The 19,422-nt window shown below is 47.2% G+C and overlaps 1 protein-coding gene across 1 annotated transcript; it reads left to right on the plus strand.

The window, feature by feature from the left end:
• Nucleotides 1–3,175: 3,175 nt before the first annotated feature.
• On the plus strand, nucleotides 3,176–15,080 carry LOC133915575 (cytochrome c oxidase assembly protein COX11, mitochondrial-like). Its single transcript, XM_062358787.1, has 6 exons — nucleotides 3,176–3,399; nucleotides 9,698–9,748; nucleotides 12,896–12,985; nucleotides 13,066–13,170; nucleotides 14,603–14,682; nucleotides 14,779–15,080. Exons 1-6 carry the CDS (start codon nucleotides 3,313–3,315, stop codon nucleotides 14,831–14,833), a joined length of 468 nt encoding a protein of 155 aa, XP_062214771.1. The 5' UTR covers nucleotides 3,176–3,312; the 3' UTR covers nucleotides 14,834–15,080.
• Nucleotides 15,081–19,422: the final 4,342 nt, after the last annotated feature.

Here is a 19,422-nt window from a genome sequence, read left to right on the forward strand (position 1 = left end):
GTGTACATTCCTGTATTATTTCGTTGTGTCTGATGCAGAGCCGTTTGGCGTGGATCTTTTTCTTAACGGTTGAGTAGATGTTCCTCTAAATAAAATACTGCATCTATTTCACAATGTTTGTCCAGCACAAATACTTAGGAGGCACAAAAGCTAAGTAAACATAATGAAATTGGACCATTCTTGATCTTATTAGATAGACATACAAGTGATCTATCTAATGGGTGCAGGTTTGATCCACTTCTACTAAATACTACTCAACTATTATGCCTCATACCTATGCGGGCCGGACAATTACTGCGAAACAGAGAGAGTAGTCGAGAGTAGAGTGATCAAATGGATAGGAGCATGCAGAAACAAGGGGTTTACGTTAGCTGCAGATATATAGCCATTCTGATCCTTGTCAAACAACTTGAATGCTTCTCTCAGTTTTTCCTCCCAACACGTGTCCTTGAAGAACACGTGTCTAGGATGGTAACCAAACTTTGGAATGGATTGGCGCGGCAACTGATAGAAGCCCGGGCTACTCTTAGGTCTTTCTACTGGCTTCCCCTACTGTCCTCGCCATACACCGCCTCATGCTGACTCGTAGAACCACCGCTACAGCTCAGATTGGTCCATGACCACACCTGGAACTACAAGTGCATTGACAAAAAACTGCATGGATCGTGGCTATAGCCGCGCCACACCCCGGGTCAGGCCAGACCTAAACCGGTGAACTCCATGGCACTCCTCACCTGCTTCGACTCAAAACTAGGGACTAGGGACATTTATGTTTATGGCCCATTAGCCTGCGGAGGTTATGTACCCGAGGATGGAGATAAACTGATGTAGATGTTTTTGCAGTGGGCATGGCAATGAATCTGCATCTTTGTCCCCCGATTTATGCCCTAGCATACACAAACTTTTACCGTAGATTTTAAAAAGGATCACTATCTAGATATTACTAGCTCATTGAGTTCGTTTTTTCCCCTGAAATCCAGATGACCAAAAATTATAGAAGACTAATTCTAAAAAGTGTTTGATGATTTTCCTTACCTCAATCCATGTTTGATGATTTTCTTTACTACATTGTCGCTACCACCGTGACATTGCCAAATCAAGGTCGGGTGGGGGGAGGGGGTGGTCGGTGTTCAAAATAGGGATTGGGGCTCATAGCTCCCAACCAGATTCAAAAGGAAGGGATAGGTGGTGTGGTGGGTTGTGTTGGCGATGGCGTAAAGGCGAGTACGATGTTGTCTCAACTGTTGTAAGGAAATGTTCGACAGGTATATCAACGACGACGATTTTGAGGATGATGATATTAGGTGCGATGGGAGGCGATGAGAGAGGATCCAATGACGACAAATCAATAGAAAGGAGGCTCAATTAACGGGGGGGGGGGTGCCGTAGGGACGATGGATGAAGGGTAGGCCAGCGTCAGAGGCATAGAAGAAAGAGGAAAGCAGTAGTAGACATGGCTCGCCGCTAGTGAGGCGGCAGGAGGGTTGAGAAAGGAGGAGGCGGCCGAGGGAATGTGGGAGATTAGGGTTTGTGATCAGGGGTAGATCCAGAGCCCGTGCTGGGGGGAGGGCTACAGCACGGGCCCAGCCCACGAAGCCCAGGAGGAATAAAGGAGAAAATCCAGAAAAAATCTAAAAAATCCCTCTCACATAGCACGGGCCCAACCCAAAAAGCTTAAGAGCAAAAAGCCCAGCACCCCACCCTAACATGGGCTGGATCCGCCACGGTTTGTGATGGATATTGAAATATACATATGAGATGAGGAGAGAATGAAGCGATTGGATTTGGATCTAATGATTGAAATGGATGTAAAAAATTAGAGAAGCCAGGCAACTGTTTAATAGTCAAAATCCGCTTTGTGTTGTTTACCATATTATGTAACAATAAATTTACTTATTTCTACTTTATCAAATGACTTCTGAGTAATTTAGAACACCTTGTCACCATGAGTTGAGTTTTCTGCACAAACCACAAATGTGTTAAACAAAACAAGAAATATTTTTATGTACAAATATTTTAGTAAACTCTTCAGCGTGATGAATTTCATGCTATGAACATTTTAATCAACCATGAATGTTTCCATTTGAGAAATAAGAATATGACTAATAAATATTCTCGCAGGCATGCGAACTATAGATCAACCCCGAAATAGGAGACCTGAAAATATGCTTTCTTGGCAGTCCCGGCACATTGTATCAGACTACCAGCTCATTTCATGATCATCCTTCTTTTCTGGGACAATGGAAAAAATTCCAGCCTATGCCATGAACATTTATAGATGCCATAATTTGTTAATCCTAGCCGATCAACACAAATTCTCACGACTGAGCCGATTGGCACACGGGATTTCATTGCAAGTCATTGAAAAATTATTTGGCTGGCACAAAGCAAGTATTGCAAATTTCCTAAATTACCTCACTTCTTGAAAGAGGGCAATAGGTTAAGCTTTTGTGAGAGATGTCGGGTTGAAAAGCATGGGAAGGAGTGTATTGTGCTGGCAATTTCCTCTCGTGGCTCAGCCTAATGTGTCCGAAGGAGCTGGAGTAGTTTTTATAGCCACGAATATTGAATTTTTAATTGTAATTTTTCAAATTTAGCAACTTAGCTAACCGTTTGAAAAATAATAACTATAGAAATAAAAAAAATTGTATTTGTTTTTAAATGGACATCTAAAATTATTAAATTTGAAAATTAAAATATAAAAAGAAGAAATTCGTGAATATCTCTGCACTGTCGATCCTGGTCCATCCAAAAGAGTCCGTTGGTGAGAAATCCGATTTAGTTCTAGATCTGTTTGATAGAATTTTTGGAGCAGCTTCTCGACTGAAATCAGGAAAGTTTTGTTAAATAGTAGTTTTTAGCTTTTAGCTTTTTGAGTGAAATCTGTACAAGTGATTCTCTAAAATGAACTAGAAGTTGGGAAGCTAAAAAGCATTTTTTCCTAATTTGCTTCCCGTACAAAAGCACTCTCTTCATATATTTTATTTTAAAAATTACTATAGAATCCCTTTCAAACGTAGAATTACTTTTTCAAATATAGAATTACTTTTTTATAAAATTACTTCTCGAAAAGAATTTAGATCAGAGAAAATTATACCACACAAGCTCTAATCGCGCCGAAGAGAGAGAGAGAGAGAGAGAGAGCGCAACGCGGCGACGACATCACCGCTCCCGCCGCGATGCTCCGTTGCCGACGTTGCCTTCCTCTGCCGCGGGCTCGCCTCTTCGTCGTCCTCCTCTGCCGCCGCTGCGGCGGGCCGGGAGAGGAGCTCGAGGCGGACGCTGGGGTATCTGCTCGGCGTGGCGATCGCGATGGTCGGCGCCTCCTACGCCGCCGTCCCGCTCTACCACCGCTTCTGCCAAGCCACTGGATACGGCGGCACCGTCCAGCACCGCAAGGTCTGCCTCCCCTCCTTCCTCCTCACCCTCGCCATTCGATTTGGTTTTGATCCCGGTGTTGCGGATGGAGATGTACGATGCTCATTGTGCGGATATTAGAAATAGGTTCTTGATTTGGTCTATGCTAATTGCTCGGCTTCATTACTGGTAGGTTTATAGTTCGAAAGGCATATTGTCTGCTATGCTGCTTGTGGAAATAGGTGCCATTTCAAGGCTATATTATCGAGTTCATAGTTACCATGGCCGTTTCTCTGACAGTTCAACCATTTGCTTCTCTTTCGTATGGTTTACGAGGAGGAATAGGGATTTCGCTTGAGTTGTTAGAATTTTCTTATTAGAAGGTTGAGTTGTCAGCCGGAAAGACTAAAAACAGATGATCACTTCAGGTACTGGACGCGAACTGGAGAGAGAGTATTTTTAGTCTTTCCCGCTGACATTTGGCCTCAGAGCTAAGCGTTCAACAGGACCTGATGTCCGGGAGATCGGAGCCGCGCGGTGGGAGATCATCCACACCGCCACGCCGTTGTCGCCCCTCGCTCTCGCCCATGCCGCGCCGTGGTCGACGTGTGCCTGAAGTGATCATTCAGCGCACAATCAAGGAGACCGGCGCCTCCGTCCAGTACTCGACGCTCACTCGCACCAACTATCAGGAATGGGCGATGTTGATGCAGGTCAATATGGAGGCGCAGGGCATCTGGCACGCGATCGAGCCAGAGGAGGGTGACATCATCGAGTACCGCGACGACCGCCTGGCGATGGCGGCCATCCTGCGCTCCGTGCCACCGGAGATGCTGAGCACTCTCCGTGGGAAGCGCACGGCGCAAGTTGCGTGGGAGGTGATGAAAACGATCCGCGTCGACGTCCAGCGGGTACGCGAATCCAACGCCCAGCAGCTCCGTCGTGAGTTCGCCGCGCTGGCATGGAAGGAAGGCGAGACCGCGGAGGACTTCTCCATCCGCATCACCAGCCTCGCCAACAATCCTCGAATCCACGGTGACAACATCACCGACGCGGAAGTTGTGAGGAAGATGTTGCAGGTCGTCCCCGAGCATCTCTCGCAGGTAGCGATCTCCATCGAAACTCTCCTCGACCTGGACTCGATCACCATCGAAGAGGTGACCGGGCGCCTCCGTGCCGTGGAGCAGCGTCGCAAGCTGCCACCAACGGTCGACCACCAGGGACGCCTCCTTCTCACGGAGGAAGAGTGGATGGCCAAGCTGCAGCTGCGTGAGGCCGATGGCGAGAAGGGCGGTAGCAGCGGCACTGGCAAGAAGCGCGGCGGGCGAGGGCGTGGCCGCGGCAGTGGCGGCCGCACCAACAGTAGCCGCGATGGCAAAGTGCTGTCCGCTGGAGGCCCAGCCCAGGGGCGCTCGGCGAACCGCTGCAAGAATTGCGGTAAAATGGGCCACTGGGCCAAGGACTATCGAAGCAGGCCGAAACGGGTCGAGGCCCACATTGCGTAGGGTGAAGAGGACTCAGAGCCTACTCTACTGATGGCTCACGCGTCGGTCTTCCCCAACGCGCCACCGCTGCCCCCACGTTCTGCTGTCCCACCGCCGGCGCCCCGCTTGCCGCTCCGCCTTGTTGAAGCAAAAGTCTTCGCGCAGCTGGATGCAGAGGGGAGCCGCGATGAGGGGCTGTGGTACCTGGACAGTGGCGCCACAAACCACATGTCAGGGTGCCGTGGCGCCTTCCTCAACCTCGACACGCAGATCTGCGGGTCCGTCAAATTCGGAGACGGATCTGAGGTCACCATCGAGGGCACCTGCACCGTCGTGTTCCAGGGTAATACCGGCGAACACACTCCCCTCACGGGGGTGTACTTCATCCCGAGGCTTACCTCCAACATCGTCAACCTCGGTCAACTCGACGAGGGAGGCTGCGATGTCCACATCAAGGAGGGCGTGCTTCGGGTCCGTGATGAAAGGAGTCGTTTTGCTCGCGCGTGTGCGGCGGTCATCAAATCGGCTGTACATGCTGCGAGTCTCGGTGGCCCGTCCCCTCTGCCTGGCTGCACGCCGCGACGATAGCGCCTGGCTCTGGCACGAGCGCTACGAGCATCTCCATTTCGACGCCCTGCGCAAGCTCTCCCGGCAGGAGATGGTGCGGGGTCTCCCAGAGGTGGAACACGTCCATCAGCTGTGCGCGGACTGCGTCACCAACAAACTCAAGCGGCGTCCGTTCCCAGCACAGGCGAAGCGGCGAGCAGAGGGTCTCTTGGACCTCGTACATGGAGACCTCTGCGGACCCAAGCGCTTCTTCCTGCTCCTAGTCGACGATCGGAGCAGGTACATGTGGCTCTCACTCCTTGCAGCCAAGAGTGACGCGCTAGCGGCAGTGCGTCAGTTCCAAGCTAAGGTGGAGGTGGAGTCGGGGCGTCGTCTATGTGTGTTGCGCACCGATCATGGAGGGGAGTTCACCTCGGTGGCGTTCGAGGAGTACTGCGCGGAGCACGGCATCCAGCGGCAGCACAAGGCCCCGTACGCCCCGCAGCAAAATGGGGTGGTCGAACAGAGGAACCAGTTGGTGGTGACCATGGCGCGGAGCCTGCTGAAGGGGCGCAACTTGCCGGCCATGTTCTGGGGCGAGGCGATGACAACCGCAGTCTTTCTGCTGAACCGCACGCTCACGAAAGGTGTCGACGACATGACACCTTTCGAAGCCTGGCACAGGCGAAAGCCAGACGTGCACTTCCTGCGCGCGTTCGGCTGTGTGGCCTACGTCAAGAACCCCAAGGCACACCTCAAGAAGCTAGACGACAGAGGGATGTCAACGGTCTTCATCAGGTACGAGCCCGGCACCAAGGCGTGGCGCTTCTACGACCCGGCTGCCCGCCGAGCGCTTATATCCCGCGACGTCGTGTTCGATGAACATGTGTCGTGGGACTGGGCCAAGGAGCAGTCGGCCGGGTCAGTCGACACCAAGTTCAACGTCGAGCGCCTAGAGGAGGAACCGATGGAGAACTCGGGCACTGAGTTCCATCCCTTCACCCAAGGGGCAGAGGCTAGCCCTGAGACTACCTCTGCAACTGCATCTCCGTCGCCGGCCCCTGCACCAAGTCCAACGTCTTCGCATCGACCCGCGTTCATCTCGCCACCGCCAAACGCCAGCGAGTTCCTCGATGCCGACAATGATGACATCACACCTTGGTACCGCGCGATTGAAGACGTCATCGGACCTGCCTCGCCACCTAGGCTGGCACCGCGGAACCTGGAGGCTGAGTTGTATCTGCAGATCGGAGAAGAGACCGGCTCATTTGCTGAAGCAGAACGACACCAGGCGTGGCGTCGTGCCATGATCGAGGAAATGGACTCCATCGAGAGCAACGGTACTTGGCGCCTTGTGACCTTGCTGGCCGGCTATCGTCCGATCGGGCTAAAGTGGGTGTACAAGGTGAAGAAGAACACCGATGGTGAGGTTGTAAAGCACAAGGCAAGGCTCGTTGCGAAGGGGTACGTCCAGCAGCCGGGGGTGGACTACGACGAGGTGTTCTCCCCAGTGGCTCGCCTTGAATTGGTGAGGCTGTTGCTCGCTCTCGCCACTCAAGAGGGGTGGATTGTGCACCATATGGACGTGAAATCGGTATTTCTCAATGGGGAGCTGCGGGAGGAAGTCTACGTCACCTAGCCGCCCGGCTTCATCGTCAACGGTCAGGAAGACAAGGTTCTGCGCCTGGACAAGGCACTATATGGGTTGCGCCAAGCGCCAAGAGCCTGGAACGCCAAGCTGGATCGGACGATGCAGGAGCTCGGCTTCCAACACAGCGCGTCCGAACACGTTGTGTACACGCGTGGCCTTGGCGCGTCTCGTCTCTTGGTGGGAGTCTACGTCAATGATCTTGTCATCACCGGGAACAACCCCACCGAGATTGACAAATTCAAGCAGGAGATGCAATCTCAGTTCAACATGAGCGACCTTGGCTTGCTCAGTTTCTACCTTGGAATAGAAGTGGAGCAGAAGGGCAACTGTATCACCCTCAGCCAGGCGGCGTACGCATGCAAGATCCTCGACCGGGCCGAGATGACTGGCTGCAACCCCAGTCACACGCCCATGGAGCCAAGGCTCAAGCTGAGCAAGGTGAGCTCGTCCCCACCTGTCGACGCCACGGAGTACAGAGGGCTCGTCGGGTCTCTCAGGTACCTAGTGCATACCAGACCCGACATCGTGTTTGCCGTAGGCTACGTCAGTCGATTCATGGAGCAACCCACAACGGAACACCTGGGCGCGGTCAAGCAAATCCTTCGCTACATTGCGGGAACACTTGATCTTGGCTGCCACTACAGGAGATCGGAGGGGGACGTGAAGCTGCTCGGGTACAGCGGCACTGACATGGCCGGTGACATCGACACCCGCAAGAGCACAACCGGGGTACTCTTCTTCCTCGGATCCTGTCCGGTGAGCTGGCAATCGCAGAAGCAGAAGGTAGTCGCTTTGTCATCATGCGAGGCGGAGTATATTGCAGCAACAACGGCAGCGTGCCAAGGCATCTGGTTGGCACAGCTTCTCTCAAATCTGCGGAGTGAGGAGCGCAAGAAGTTCACTCTGAAGATGGACAGCCAATCGGCAATCGCTCTCAGTAAGAATCCCGTTTTTCATGATAGAAGTAAGCACATAGACACCCGATTTCATTTCATCCGTGAATGCATCGGAGATGGGAAGATGGACGTTGAGCATGTCTGCACTGAGAGGCAGCTTGCTGACGTTCTGACGAAACCACTTGGGCGCGACACGAACTGCGTGGCCAACTTGGAGTCACGAAGGTCGGCAAGGAACATCAAGTTTAGGGGGTGAAATATTAGTAATCTAGTAAACTTGTGTCCAGCTCATGTACACGTTTATGGTCTTTGTTTTGTTCTTCCTCGTTTCTGTTTCGACATAGCAGAGCCCGGCTGCGGCCTACCCGCACTGGGCGCGTCGTGGCCAGAAGCGTGCGCGTTCACGCTGCGGCCGTGGCGCGCGGCACGATCCGTGTGCGGGATGGCGCACAAGAAGCGGTCGTGGCGCGCGCATGCAGGGGCTGAAGACCAAGCCCTGCCTTTCCTTTGGTTATGTAAGTGAACAGAAAATGAAGCGCTAGTAAGTAGCTCAAAATACTCTCTCTCCAGTTCGCGTCCAGTACCTGAAGTGATCATCTGTTTTTAGTCTTTCCGGCTGACATTAGTATCCTGTGGAGAAGGGGGAAATTGTGGATTATGTCATTCCTTTGTCGTTGTGTTCATGAAAATAATAGGGACTTGCCAATTGCCACTTCCGAAGCATTATGCTATTTTCGCTTTTCTTAAATTAAAACACGGAATGGAGAGTCCTTCATTTCTCTGATCTGAGAGAACAAGTAGGCACCTGGAGGGGATATAGAGCAGAGGTGCAAATGAGAGCTTTTGTGCTACAACAAACCCAGCCTAGCACCGCGAACCCACTGAGCTGAGCTGCACCACCGCAGACCCAGAACCCACCCCCTAGATAACTTGGAGTTGCGTCGCCCATTTGGGAGGAGCTCGGTGGAGGTGGTGCAAGGAGGCTTGGCCAGAAAGGTGGCAGCTGGTAGCCAGATGGGCTCCTACCTGTGCTATTGGTTTCGTCGAATTTTTATGCTTGCTGTTCAGGAGTTGACAGTGCTTTCGATGCTAGCCAGGCCATGGCACAACGGTCCAAGCCAAGATGCATAACGGACTTGCATCCCCTTTTTATTTAAAATTTTTGAACTTGTGGGAACTGACAAATTTTGACTATTTTCACGAACACAGTGGGAAATCCTCGAAGAAAACGAAAAGGTGGCAAATCCTAGAATGGTGGCAAAGGGCATGGAAAATTCACGATTTTCCTAAAAAAAAAAAAATTCCTCACTTTCTCACTATGTGCTTGTTGAGTCCGTGCATGTCCTTCAAGCAACACTATTGTTTCTAGTTCGTTTCTGGCTGAAGGCTAGCACTTGTCATGGTATAATTAGACAATGTTGCAATAGGGTAGTTGGCACTTTTAAGAAAATGATCGGAAATGAAAATCAGTTCTGCTGCTTGTAAGCTGCCCCCATTTTCTTGTTGAGTCATTTTTTCTTGTCTACTATATTAGCTGTGAGATATATCCGTATTTAATTCTGACTTTGATCCAACGGTTCAGAATGTAACCTACAGAAAAGAAACCAGAAGTCACCTTACAAATAGACAGCATCATCCCTTGCTACGTTTGTTACGCTTTCAATAAAAGCCTTTGGTCTATAAATAGATAACCCCATTGAAAAGATATAATATTAAGTCTTGATTCATGAAATGGTCTTGAACTTTTTTTTGGCTCTGCAAAGTGTGGAAGAGAAGATCTCACGGCATGCTCAAGATGGAACTACAACATCAAGGTGAGCCTTGCTAAACATGGAAATACCAAGTTTATGCTTATTGTTTAGATCCTATTCTTACAGTAACACTGAAGTATTAAACTATCATTCACTGGAACATGCATATTGATCTAAGGATCCGATAAAAATTTTTGGCACAAATCTGGTCTGTAAAAAGTGGGGAGTGTTACACTAGGGTGTGTTGGTTGTGTGTGTGTTTGGGGGTTGAGGGGAGATCATATCTTATCAACTCACAGTAAGTGGGTAGTAATTCTTCTATTATGCTGATCATATCTTATCAATGAGCCTGCTGCAATGTGAGCTGAAAGTTGAAACTGGGCCTTAGTTTTGTTTAAACACTAAATAGTGCCTTATGTTGCTGGCTAGCTGCGAGTTGCATAAAACTTTAATTTACTTGTCTCTAAGATGGGAGTATGAGTTCCTTGTGCCAGTGTCTGCTTACCAATGCTCATGATTTCAAATACCTCCATGTTAAAAATTAAGCTTATTGTCATGGGCTCATGACAGTGGGCCAAGAAAGGGGCAGCCGTGCACAGTGTGGCACCAGGCAAGGACAGCAGTAGCAGCAATTGAGCTGGTTAGATAAGATTATCTAGAAAAGATAGGTTAGTTACATAAGCCACAATTTGTTAGCAATTTGTTAGGAGCTATGGCCCCTATCCCTTATAATAGGCAACTGGCATCTCTTAGGGAGGCAAGCAAGAAGAATATCAATCTATCTTCCCAGTCCCTTCTTCTATCCCTGCCCTTATGGTGCGGTTGCCGCCTTCCTACAAGACCGCACTGCTTGGGTCCAGGGTCATCTAGTTAGGCACACGGCATGTGAAATCTTTGGCATCAGAGACAATCGATCCCTTCCCATGGCTTCTGTTGCCAATTTCGTCACACCTTTGTTGCTCTCGCCATCGCCATCGTCATCCCCATGGGCGACGCCACCGAGGAAAACCATGGCGTGGCAAGCCATAGCTTCTCCCATGAAGTTCGATTTTCCAACAACACCCAAGTTTGAGGAGGAGATGCGGATCCTGCAGGCTAGATTGGAGATGCTCGAGGCCTAGTGCAACGAGAGAGAAGAAGAGAAGAGACTGCAACGTGCAGCTGTTGCCTCGCTGGTGGCCTCATCTATCTCGTCCTCACACCGGCAAAATTTTCACCAACAACTCCACTACTACACTTGGAGGAATAGGGAGCTAGGAGTTGGGACACGGGAGACCCCGCGGCAATTCGCGCACTGGCTGCACCATGGCTCGTTGCCGGCGGCCCTGTGACACAAGGCTGACTTCGCGAGCCGCCCGTCGCGAGCCCTACCTGCTCCCTCTCCGGTTCGCCTCAAACTCCACCAACGCTCGTCTCTCACATCGGAGCATCGGATCCCTGCCACTCACGCTCGCCTTCTGCGTTGGGCGACTAGATCGATGCCGCTGACGATCCATCACCTTCGGTCGGCATCTTCACGACTTGGGAGCTGCTTCTTGAGCCTGTTCCCGATTGTGAGGGAGATGGTGAGGCAAGGCGAAACCTCTTGCAGCGCTCCCCGAACGAGGTCGTCAAGCCCCTTCGCGTCGTCCTGTCAGCCGCCGCCCTCGCGTACCTCGAGCCTCCTCGAGTGGCCTATGGCCCAGACATGGATCCCACAACTGGCGCACCGCGGAAGACTACAGCAGCGTTCGCGCTCCAACACCTCTCGACCGCTTCTACTGAGAAGGCTGCTGCAGGTGTCACCTCCACACCAAGCTGTTGCGCCATGGTTTTCGTCGCGACCTGCCTCACCAATGGTGCGCCGTGCCGCCACAGATCTCTGCCGGCCCCGCCGGAGCCGCGCGTCCAGCCTGCGTCGCGCATCAGTCGTCTCCGCTGCGTTTTCCATCTCAGCCTAAATCCGGTGCCACTCAACCATAAGCGGATATGCAACAAACGTCTCTCCTTCACCATCTTTCACCGGACCGACCACCAGAACAAAGCGCCTCCTTGCCATGGTTGGTCGACAAGGTGCTACTGCTCCATCCTACCTCTGGTGTGCAATGCCCTGCTCTAGTGTACGCATGGGTGGGGGGGGGGGGCAGCGGCAGCTTCAACAAGGTTGTAGCTTGCGGGAGGCGTAGATGGGTTGTCAAGGGTCGTCATAATTCCATTGAGGACTGCCCACCTGTGCTTGTCACTGTGGTGCTACCAATGACTGTCGCCATGGCCTCCACCCCAGCTCGAGGACGAGCTGTGTAGAAGGGAGGAAGGAAGAGGAGTAGAGGAGATGCAAGGTATAACTGGAACAACTGCAATACAGCACCTCACTCCACGTACAACAGCAGTTCCAGGGGAAGCCAAGAAACATCCAGGAGCAGCAAAGGGATGGTGCCGCGACGTCAGTCTGACAATAGAGACAGAACCATGGGTTTCCAGGATCAGCCCTCACATCATTCAGAACAGGGCGGGCATGGCATGGGGCTCTCGGCACTGCAACCTCGCATCATTCTTGCCTTCTTGGTCTACTTCTGTGGCCGCCACATGTAGTCCAAGAGGGGGGTGTGATGTCATGGGCTCATGACAGTGGGCCAAGAAAGGGGCGGCCATGCACAGGGTGGCACCAAACAGGGACGGCAGCAGCAGCAATTGAGCTGATTAGATAGGATTATCTAGATAAGATAGGTAGATAAGCCACAGTTTGATAGCAATTTGTTAGGAGTTGTGGCCTCTATCCCTTACATTAGGCAGCCAGCATCTCTTAGAGAGGCAAGCAAGAAGAATATCAATCTATCTTTCCAGTCCCTTCTTCTATCCCTGCCCTTGTGGTGCTGTTGCTGCCTTCCTGCGAGGCCACGCTGCTTGGGTCCAGGGTCATCTAGTTAGGCACACGGCATGTGACACTTATATGACGATGCATGTGTTGCTAGATTAGGTGAAATATCTATGAAACATGTTGCATTAAAGGTTAACTATGTACAGCCTTGACAGCCACTGCATACCTACATTATATCATGCTACAACTGTACACTAATTGTTGCAGAGCTTGAGTAGAACATTTCGGTTTTCTCATAAATTACATAGTAAAATGTTATTTTTGTTTTACCTGCCATGATATTGTGCACCAAGTATGGTTGTCTTCAGCCTTTGTGCTTGGACCTATTCTAATGCTTTTAAAAATCAAGGCAGTCATTTTTTGTTTACAGAGAGATAATTGTCCAATTTAATGCCGATGTTGCTGATGGAATGCCATGGAAGTTCATACCTACACAGAGAGAGGTAGTCCTTTGGAACTCAAGGTGCACAATTTTGAGCCCTTTCTTAGTATACTTATTCTGGACCTATTCCATTTGTCGTAGGTCAGGGTTAAACCTGGTGAAAGTGCTCTTGCATTTTATACTGCTGAAAATCGTAGTTCAGCTCCAATTACTGGTGTGTGCACATACAATGTTGCTCCCATGAAGGTATGAAACTGAAATTTCTGTGTTTCATTAACTACAATTAACACAATTCACATGCCCCCGATGCTTCTTCTTCAAAGCTAAATACATTCTCATTGGTCCAGTTTTGCCATTTTTTGAAAGAAATCGTTGGTGTCATCTTTGTGAAATAGATAGTTCTCTTTAGTGCAACAATTTTATTACCACTGTGGGTTGTTCAATAATGTAGCATAATTTCTTCTGGCAATATTTTCCATGTTTATTGCCAATAAATGATAGGTGTAATATTCTCCTTTCATAAGAGCCCTTTCCTATGGAACAATTCAGAGTCCACTTTCGTACGTGAGAGTAATAAAGGGTGTAAAATGCACAGCATGACATTTTGTAGTTAGTTTGAAAATGCATGTAACGAACTCCGTACTGTTTTCTGGATATGAGTTTAGGTATACATCCTTCTTTCCTTGAAGGTTATACAGGCTGCAGGAGTTTTGAATACTTAATCTAAAATGGCTCAATGGTACCTATGATCTGTCTCATTCAATTTGGTCTAAAGTCACAGTCTACATGCCGTGTGAGGGAATGTTTTGATTCCCATCTGGTCGCACATCCCTGTTTGCCTAAAATTTCAATATGAAAAAGACCACATTCCTTATCAAGCTAAAGAAGCTTGTTTGTAATGGAGCACAACTTTTCACCCTAAGGGGGTGTTTTTATTAGTGGTATTTCGTTGGACAGTATTGTGTCTAGTTCAAATTTGAACTAAGATCCCAAACTTTCCATTGAAATACCCCCTATCGAAACAGGCACTAAAGCATGTATCATGTCCTGGGAAGCAAGAATTGCAGGAGAAGCATGGGAATGGTGTTGGGAGGTTATCATGGATATCCAGTTTGCTTGTGTTAGCCTAAACTAGTGGAAATATTCCTTATCAAGCTAAAGAAGCTTGTTTGTAATGGAGCACAACTTTTCACCCTAAGGGGGTGTTTTTATTAGTGGTATTTCGTTGGACAGTATTGTGTCTAGTTCAAATTTGAACTAAGATCCCAAACTTTCCATTGAAATACCCCCTATCGAAACAGGCACTAAAGCATGTATCATGTCCTGGGAAGCAAGAATTGCAGGAGAAGCATGGGAATGGTATTGGGAGGTTATCATGGATATCCAGTTTGCTTGTGGTAGCCTAAACTAGTGGAAACATATTGTATAAAGTAGGTCCAAACGAGATGTCAGAAACATGCCTCCACATTGCAAAACTGAGAAAACATCAAAAGTTGATCAGAAATCGTTTAATGCAAAATCTCTGCTTTGGTGTTAAGCCATCAAGGACTCATGTGACTGACCTGTCACTTGTCAGGCTATTTATGTTGCTAAACTAAATAAATCTGAGCTAGCATTAGCTAAGAGAAGTCCTGACTCCTGCTCTTTCGAGTTTGCAAGTATTTTCTCTATCCTACAGGCTGCGATTTACTTTAATAAGATACAATGTTTTTGCTTTGAGGAGCAAACACTTCTTCCTGGGGAGCAGATTGACATCCAGTAAGTTCAGTTTGCACTTTAATATTGTGTACGTATGTACGACTGTCTACTGTTAATACTGCACACTGCTATAACTATGCATGAAAAAAAATTCAGGTATTCTTCTACATCGATCCTGAGTTTGAGACAGACCCCAAAATGGACGGGGTGAACAATATAGTTCTTTCCTATACATTCTTCAAGGTGAACGATAGTTAGTTGTAGCAAGATTTTGAACTGAGCAATAACACATGTTCTATTATAACACTTAATCAATCTGTGTGCTGCAAACTGACACTAAGGGAAAAACTTGTTTATTTGTGTAGTTAGTTCACATGAGCTTGTGCAAAATTTTGCAAATAAACTGCAACACTGTACTATGTACCCAACGCAATCAAAACAGGTTTTTTCCCGCTTTATTTGAAGAATCCTGCTGGATTGAAGCGATGACATTTCACCATGACTCGGGAATAAGGATTAAGGGAAGCAGTGATCTGGATTCCCCTCTCTTTATTTTTACTAATTGAACTTTGACCGTTACATTTTAAGCAACGAAAGGGAATCGTTCTAAATATAGAATGTTAGTAAAATACTTTCAATTAGAAATCTAACATTAACACCTTTATACTGCATAATTATACATTTAAAAAATGTGTTTGGTTAAATCTCGAAGAGTCGAAATCAAATTTGGCAAGTAAATGCAATCAAATGTGGTAAACTTTTTTGAAACCGGACAAACGAAGCGGTTTGCATAACAAGACAGAAGGCCTGCCAGCCAGCTGCGAAAGCAAAACAAGGCCGCCCCACTGGTACTGAATTTGGCCCTTCAGCCTTCGTTATGTCAGATCATCAGACCACTCCCGTACCTTGAACTTGTTGTCGTGTGGGAGGGTGAGGAATATCGAGGATCCTCTGCCGTTTGGTGGAGGGCAGTGTCTTCTCAAATCATGTGGACCGCCCAATCGAATTTTGTGTTCAAACTGAACTGGGGTGCTTGGACTCTTTCAGATTTTGATTCGTATGGCTGCAAAATGTGTTTCAAAAACTCATCCAAGACACAGAGACCATTCGAGCCAGTGGTCCCAACACCTGGCTCCTCTCTAGTAGTTGTCGAAAGCATTGGTACTAGTACAGCCGTACAAAGCTGCAAATGGCAGCTTGAAGCTTGGGAGACCACCCTAAAACGAATGTGTACTGGGCAAAAATGGGAGCTTGCAATAATTAGAGATGCGCTAATCATCTGTCCCATTCGATTTTCCTCCATCGAAATGGGCTAAACCACCAGCTATGCCGCCGTCGCGTCTGGACTCGTTTCTGAGCGAGCGATGACCACAAAGATCTCCCAAATCTTACGGAGCAGTCGGTTCGTTCGGAATCGGTGGTCCTGGTCCTTGGTCCCTCCTTCCTGTTGCTCCGACGGCTGTAGGGAGACAGCGCCGGGTTGCAGGCAATGGTCGTCTGCGCACCCGCGCTGGCGCACGTTGACACAGGCACACAGCTGGTCAGGGGCGGAGCAGTCGAGAAGATTACTGAGATCATCATCTTTGTACGATGAAGTTAATAACATAGATGATCAGTCATAAACTATATTTTTTTATAGGATTTGTGAAATTTCGTCAAGCTCGCGTGTGTAGCTGACACGCTCCGGCCCGCAACCGCACGGTGCGCGCTGGTTTCTTTATTTGCTCGCGCAGCGGCACTGTTCGGCCGTGAGTGCCAGGCGTGGGGTGAGGACAGACTATCCGCCGTAGCGATCGCGTTTTACTTGCCCCGCCCACGGCATGGGAAGTTGGAGAGCATAGCGCGACGAATTGGAATCACTAAGGTGTGTTTTGGTTACCCACATCTCTCCCGTTATAGACTAGTGAATAATCTTAAAAAGAAATTTGTTTAATTATTTGTATTTACTATTACAGTTTAATTTGATTGGTGTAAATATATAGCTTCATTATGATCTGTGAGCGAAGCTTATATTCTAGCTTAATTTTACAACCTAGCTATATGTAACCGAGTCTATTTATTAGTATCATAAAATCATCTTCATACGAGTAATTAATCATAATCTCAGCTTTTATATTCGCTCATGTAGCCTCATATTCACACAACTAAATAGAAAATTCAGCTCAGTATATCCAAACAGATACAACCAACTAAATATTTTTTTCACAAATATGACTTCACTCGATTAGTTTTCTACTACTCTAAGGATGTGTTTAGTTCATGAGATAATATTAGATGGGATAGAGCATCCTACTTTTTTTTAATGTTTGGTTGGATAGATGGATATATGGGGTGGCTAGGAGATAAGATTCGTTGAAGATGTTGGATCGGATGATTCGGCCAAAATGATCGGACGAGTGATCCAGGTTTAGCTGGCTAGTTCGTGTTCATACCTAGCGTGTGTTGTATTTTTATTTAACTTTTAATTTTATTTGAAAGTATAAAAATAGTCTAAGAATTTTAAATGTTTTTATGAGTATATTAGAGCTCACTAGCAACCCATTTTAATATGTTTGATTGAAAAGCCTAAGCTAATATTTAATTAAGCCAAGTTGGAAACTCTTCAAAATAAGGCTACTTGTATGACTTCTAGCAATTTTTAATATCTCAAATAATTTTTCAAAAATTAGGAAAAATTCACTAATATTCTTCTCATGTGATTTACTAATTTATAAAAATATTTTCAACCCTAAGTTATTTGGTAAAAAAGTGAGTTCATTTGTAATGCTCTATTTATATGTATTTTTATTATTTCATGTGATATTATCTTTTTACTTCAAACATATTCAAATATGCACAAATTTATCCAAATGTTGCACAATTAAGAAGTAATTTCACTAAAAGGTCATCATAACCAAAATAGCCCATTCACTCTAATTTCATCAACTGAAAAAAAACTAAGTCATCTCATACATCAAACAAAATAAAAAATTAGATTAACCAATTAAAAAACGGAGATGATCCTATCACATACATACTCGCACTTAGGGAAACCGAACCCAACGCATCTTCAAGGGTGACTAAACAAGCAAACCGCTTCCCGGAACCCAACGCATCTTAGGGAAACCCAGCCGCGGAACAGCATGAACCCACTGAAACCGGCGCAGCGGCATCGTCCCCTCGTTCCTGAGTCCTGACACCGTTATAGGCTACCCTGGCACAGCGGTGGCGGCTAGCGGCCGGATCGTAGCGTACCACTGAGAGCAGGCCCCCTAGCATTTGCAGCCCTGCATCGCCATCGCTGCTCCCATGGCCCCATGTCAATATGTCATGAGTACGTGCGTGTCATGTCGTGTGCGGGCCCCATGGAGCTGCAGGGGTTCGGACCCCGAGTCAAGAGCGGTACTAACTAATCAAATTTTATAGGACTTTTTATAAAAGATTTTTAAGGGATTCTAATTTATTCATATATTCTCTAATGTAACGATTGAACTAAAGAGTAGGGAGAAAAAGAATACGTGCGAAAGAAGGTATTTTGTAAGCGTGATACTATAAAATTTACTTTCATAACTGACTGCATGAGTTGATCGAATACTATACATTTCTTTACCACAGAGTTGACCCTCAGCCATCCGATATCCCATCGACGTTACACGTCACGCACCATGCAGCTCTCTCCCTGCTGTAGGTATAACTATTACTCCCTTCAGCCATAAATACTTGTTGCTTTGACTACGATCCGATCAAATTTTTAAAACTTTGACCATCAATAGCTCTCGAAATATTTAATTTGAAAACATAAAAATAACAGTTGTAGATTTATCTTAAAAAAATACTTTGATAATACTATATTTTTAATATATATTATAATAATATTCTAATATAAAATAATAGTGTAAGTTGCACGTTGAAGACGGTGAAAAGTTAAAAGCGACAAGTATTTATGATCGAATGAAGTATTTTTTAATAACGGAAGTACAACAGCTATCTTTTTAAAAAAAGAACTCAAATTCACGTTAAAAGAATTCGAACTTGATGGTTTACACGTACATCGTCTGCACGACTACACCCACGATCAACCGAGCACGTCTCCGTTGATTATGGTTGCAGGGATATATCCGTCCGTGAAACTCACACGGCATGCGTGATGAGCTTTGGATTCGTGCTGTCACGTTTCAGATTCCATGTGGATTAGGGACAAGTCAATAGGTCGCACGCGGTTGCAAGACTGACGGCAAGGTACGTACAATGTACCCGAGCCTCCTCTTCATGTCCCCGCCCGTGGTGTAAGAGGTGGCAGCTAGCTGATGAAGCGTACCCGTAAGCGGGCGACGATCATGTGTGGATTTTGGTTCTTTCTCCAAGCAAGAGGAGAAGCTCCCCAGAAAAGAAAGACCCTAATACGGTGGGGTTAAGGCCTGAGACAACGGCAAGTGTTTGCCCTTCGCATTTTTTACACATTGTTAGACCATCTTCAACTAAATTTCTTTCATTTCATTCTCTTCTTTGTTCATATTTCATTTATTTTTTCTCATCTCCAACAACCTATCTTCGAAAGGATTCATGAAAGGAAAGAAGAGAGAATCCCATCTTAAAGGGAAAGAAGAGAGGGAATCCTTTCGCGATGGAAACCGTTGGAACACTGAAGGGAACGAAAATCCTTTTGTGGAGGGATTCTGAACCCTGACGAAAAACGGTTGGAGATGGTCTTACAATTTTCACGGTGTAAAATGCTCATGAAAATTTCCTTTGCTAGTGCAGTATTTTAGAAAGACTTCAAAACTTTTGTTCAAAATTGATCTAAATTTACGAGAGATTTCA

Source organism: Phragmites australis, chromosome 4, assembly GCF_958298935.1.
Source record: "Phragmites australis chromosome 4, lpPhrAust1.1, whole genome shotgun sequence".
Classification (NCBI taxonomy): Eukaryota; Viridiplantae; Streptophyta; class Magnoliopsida; order Poales; family Poaceae; genus Phragmites; species Phragmites australis.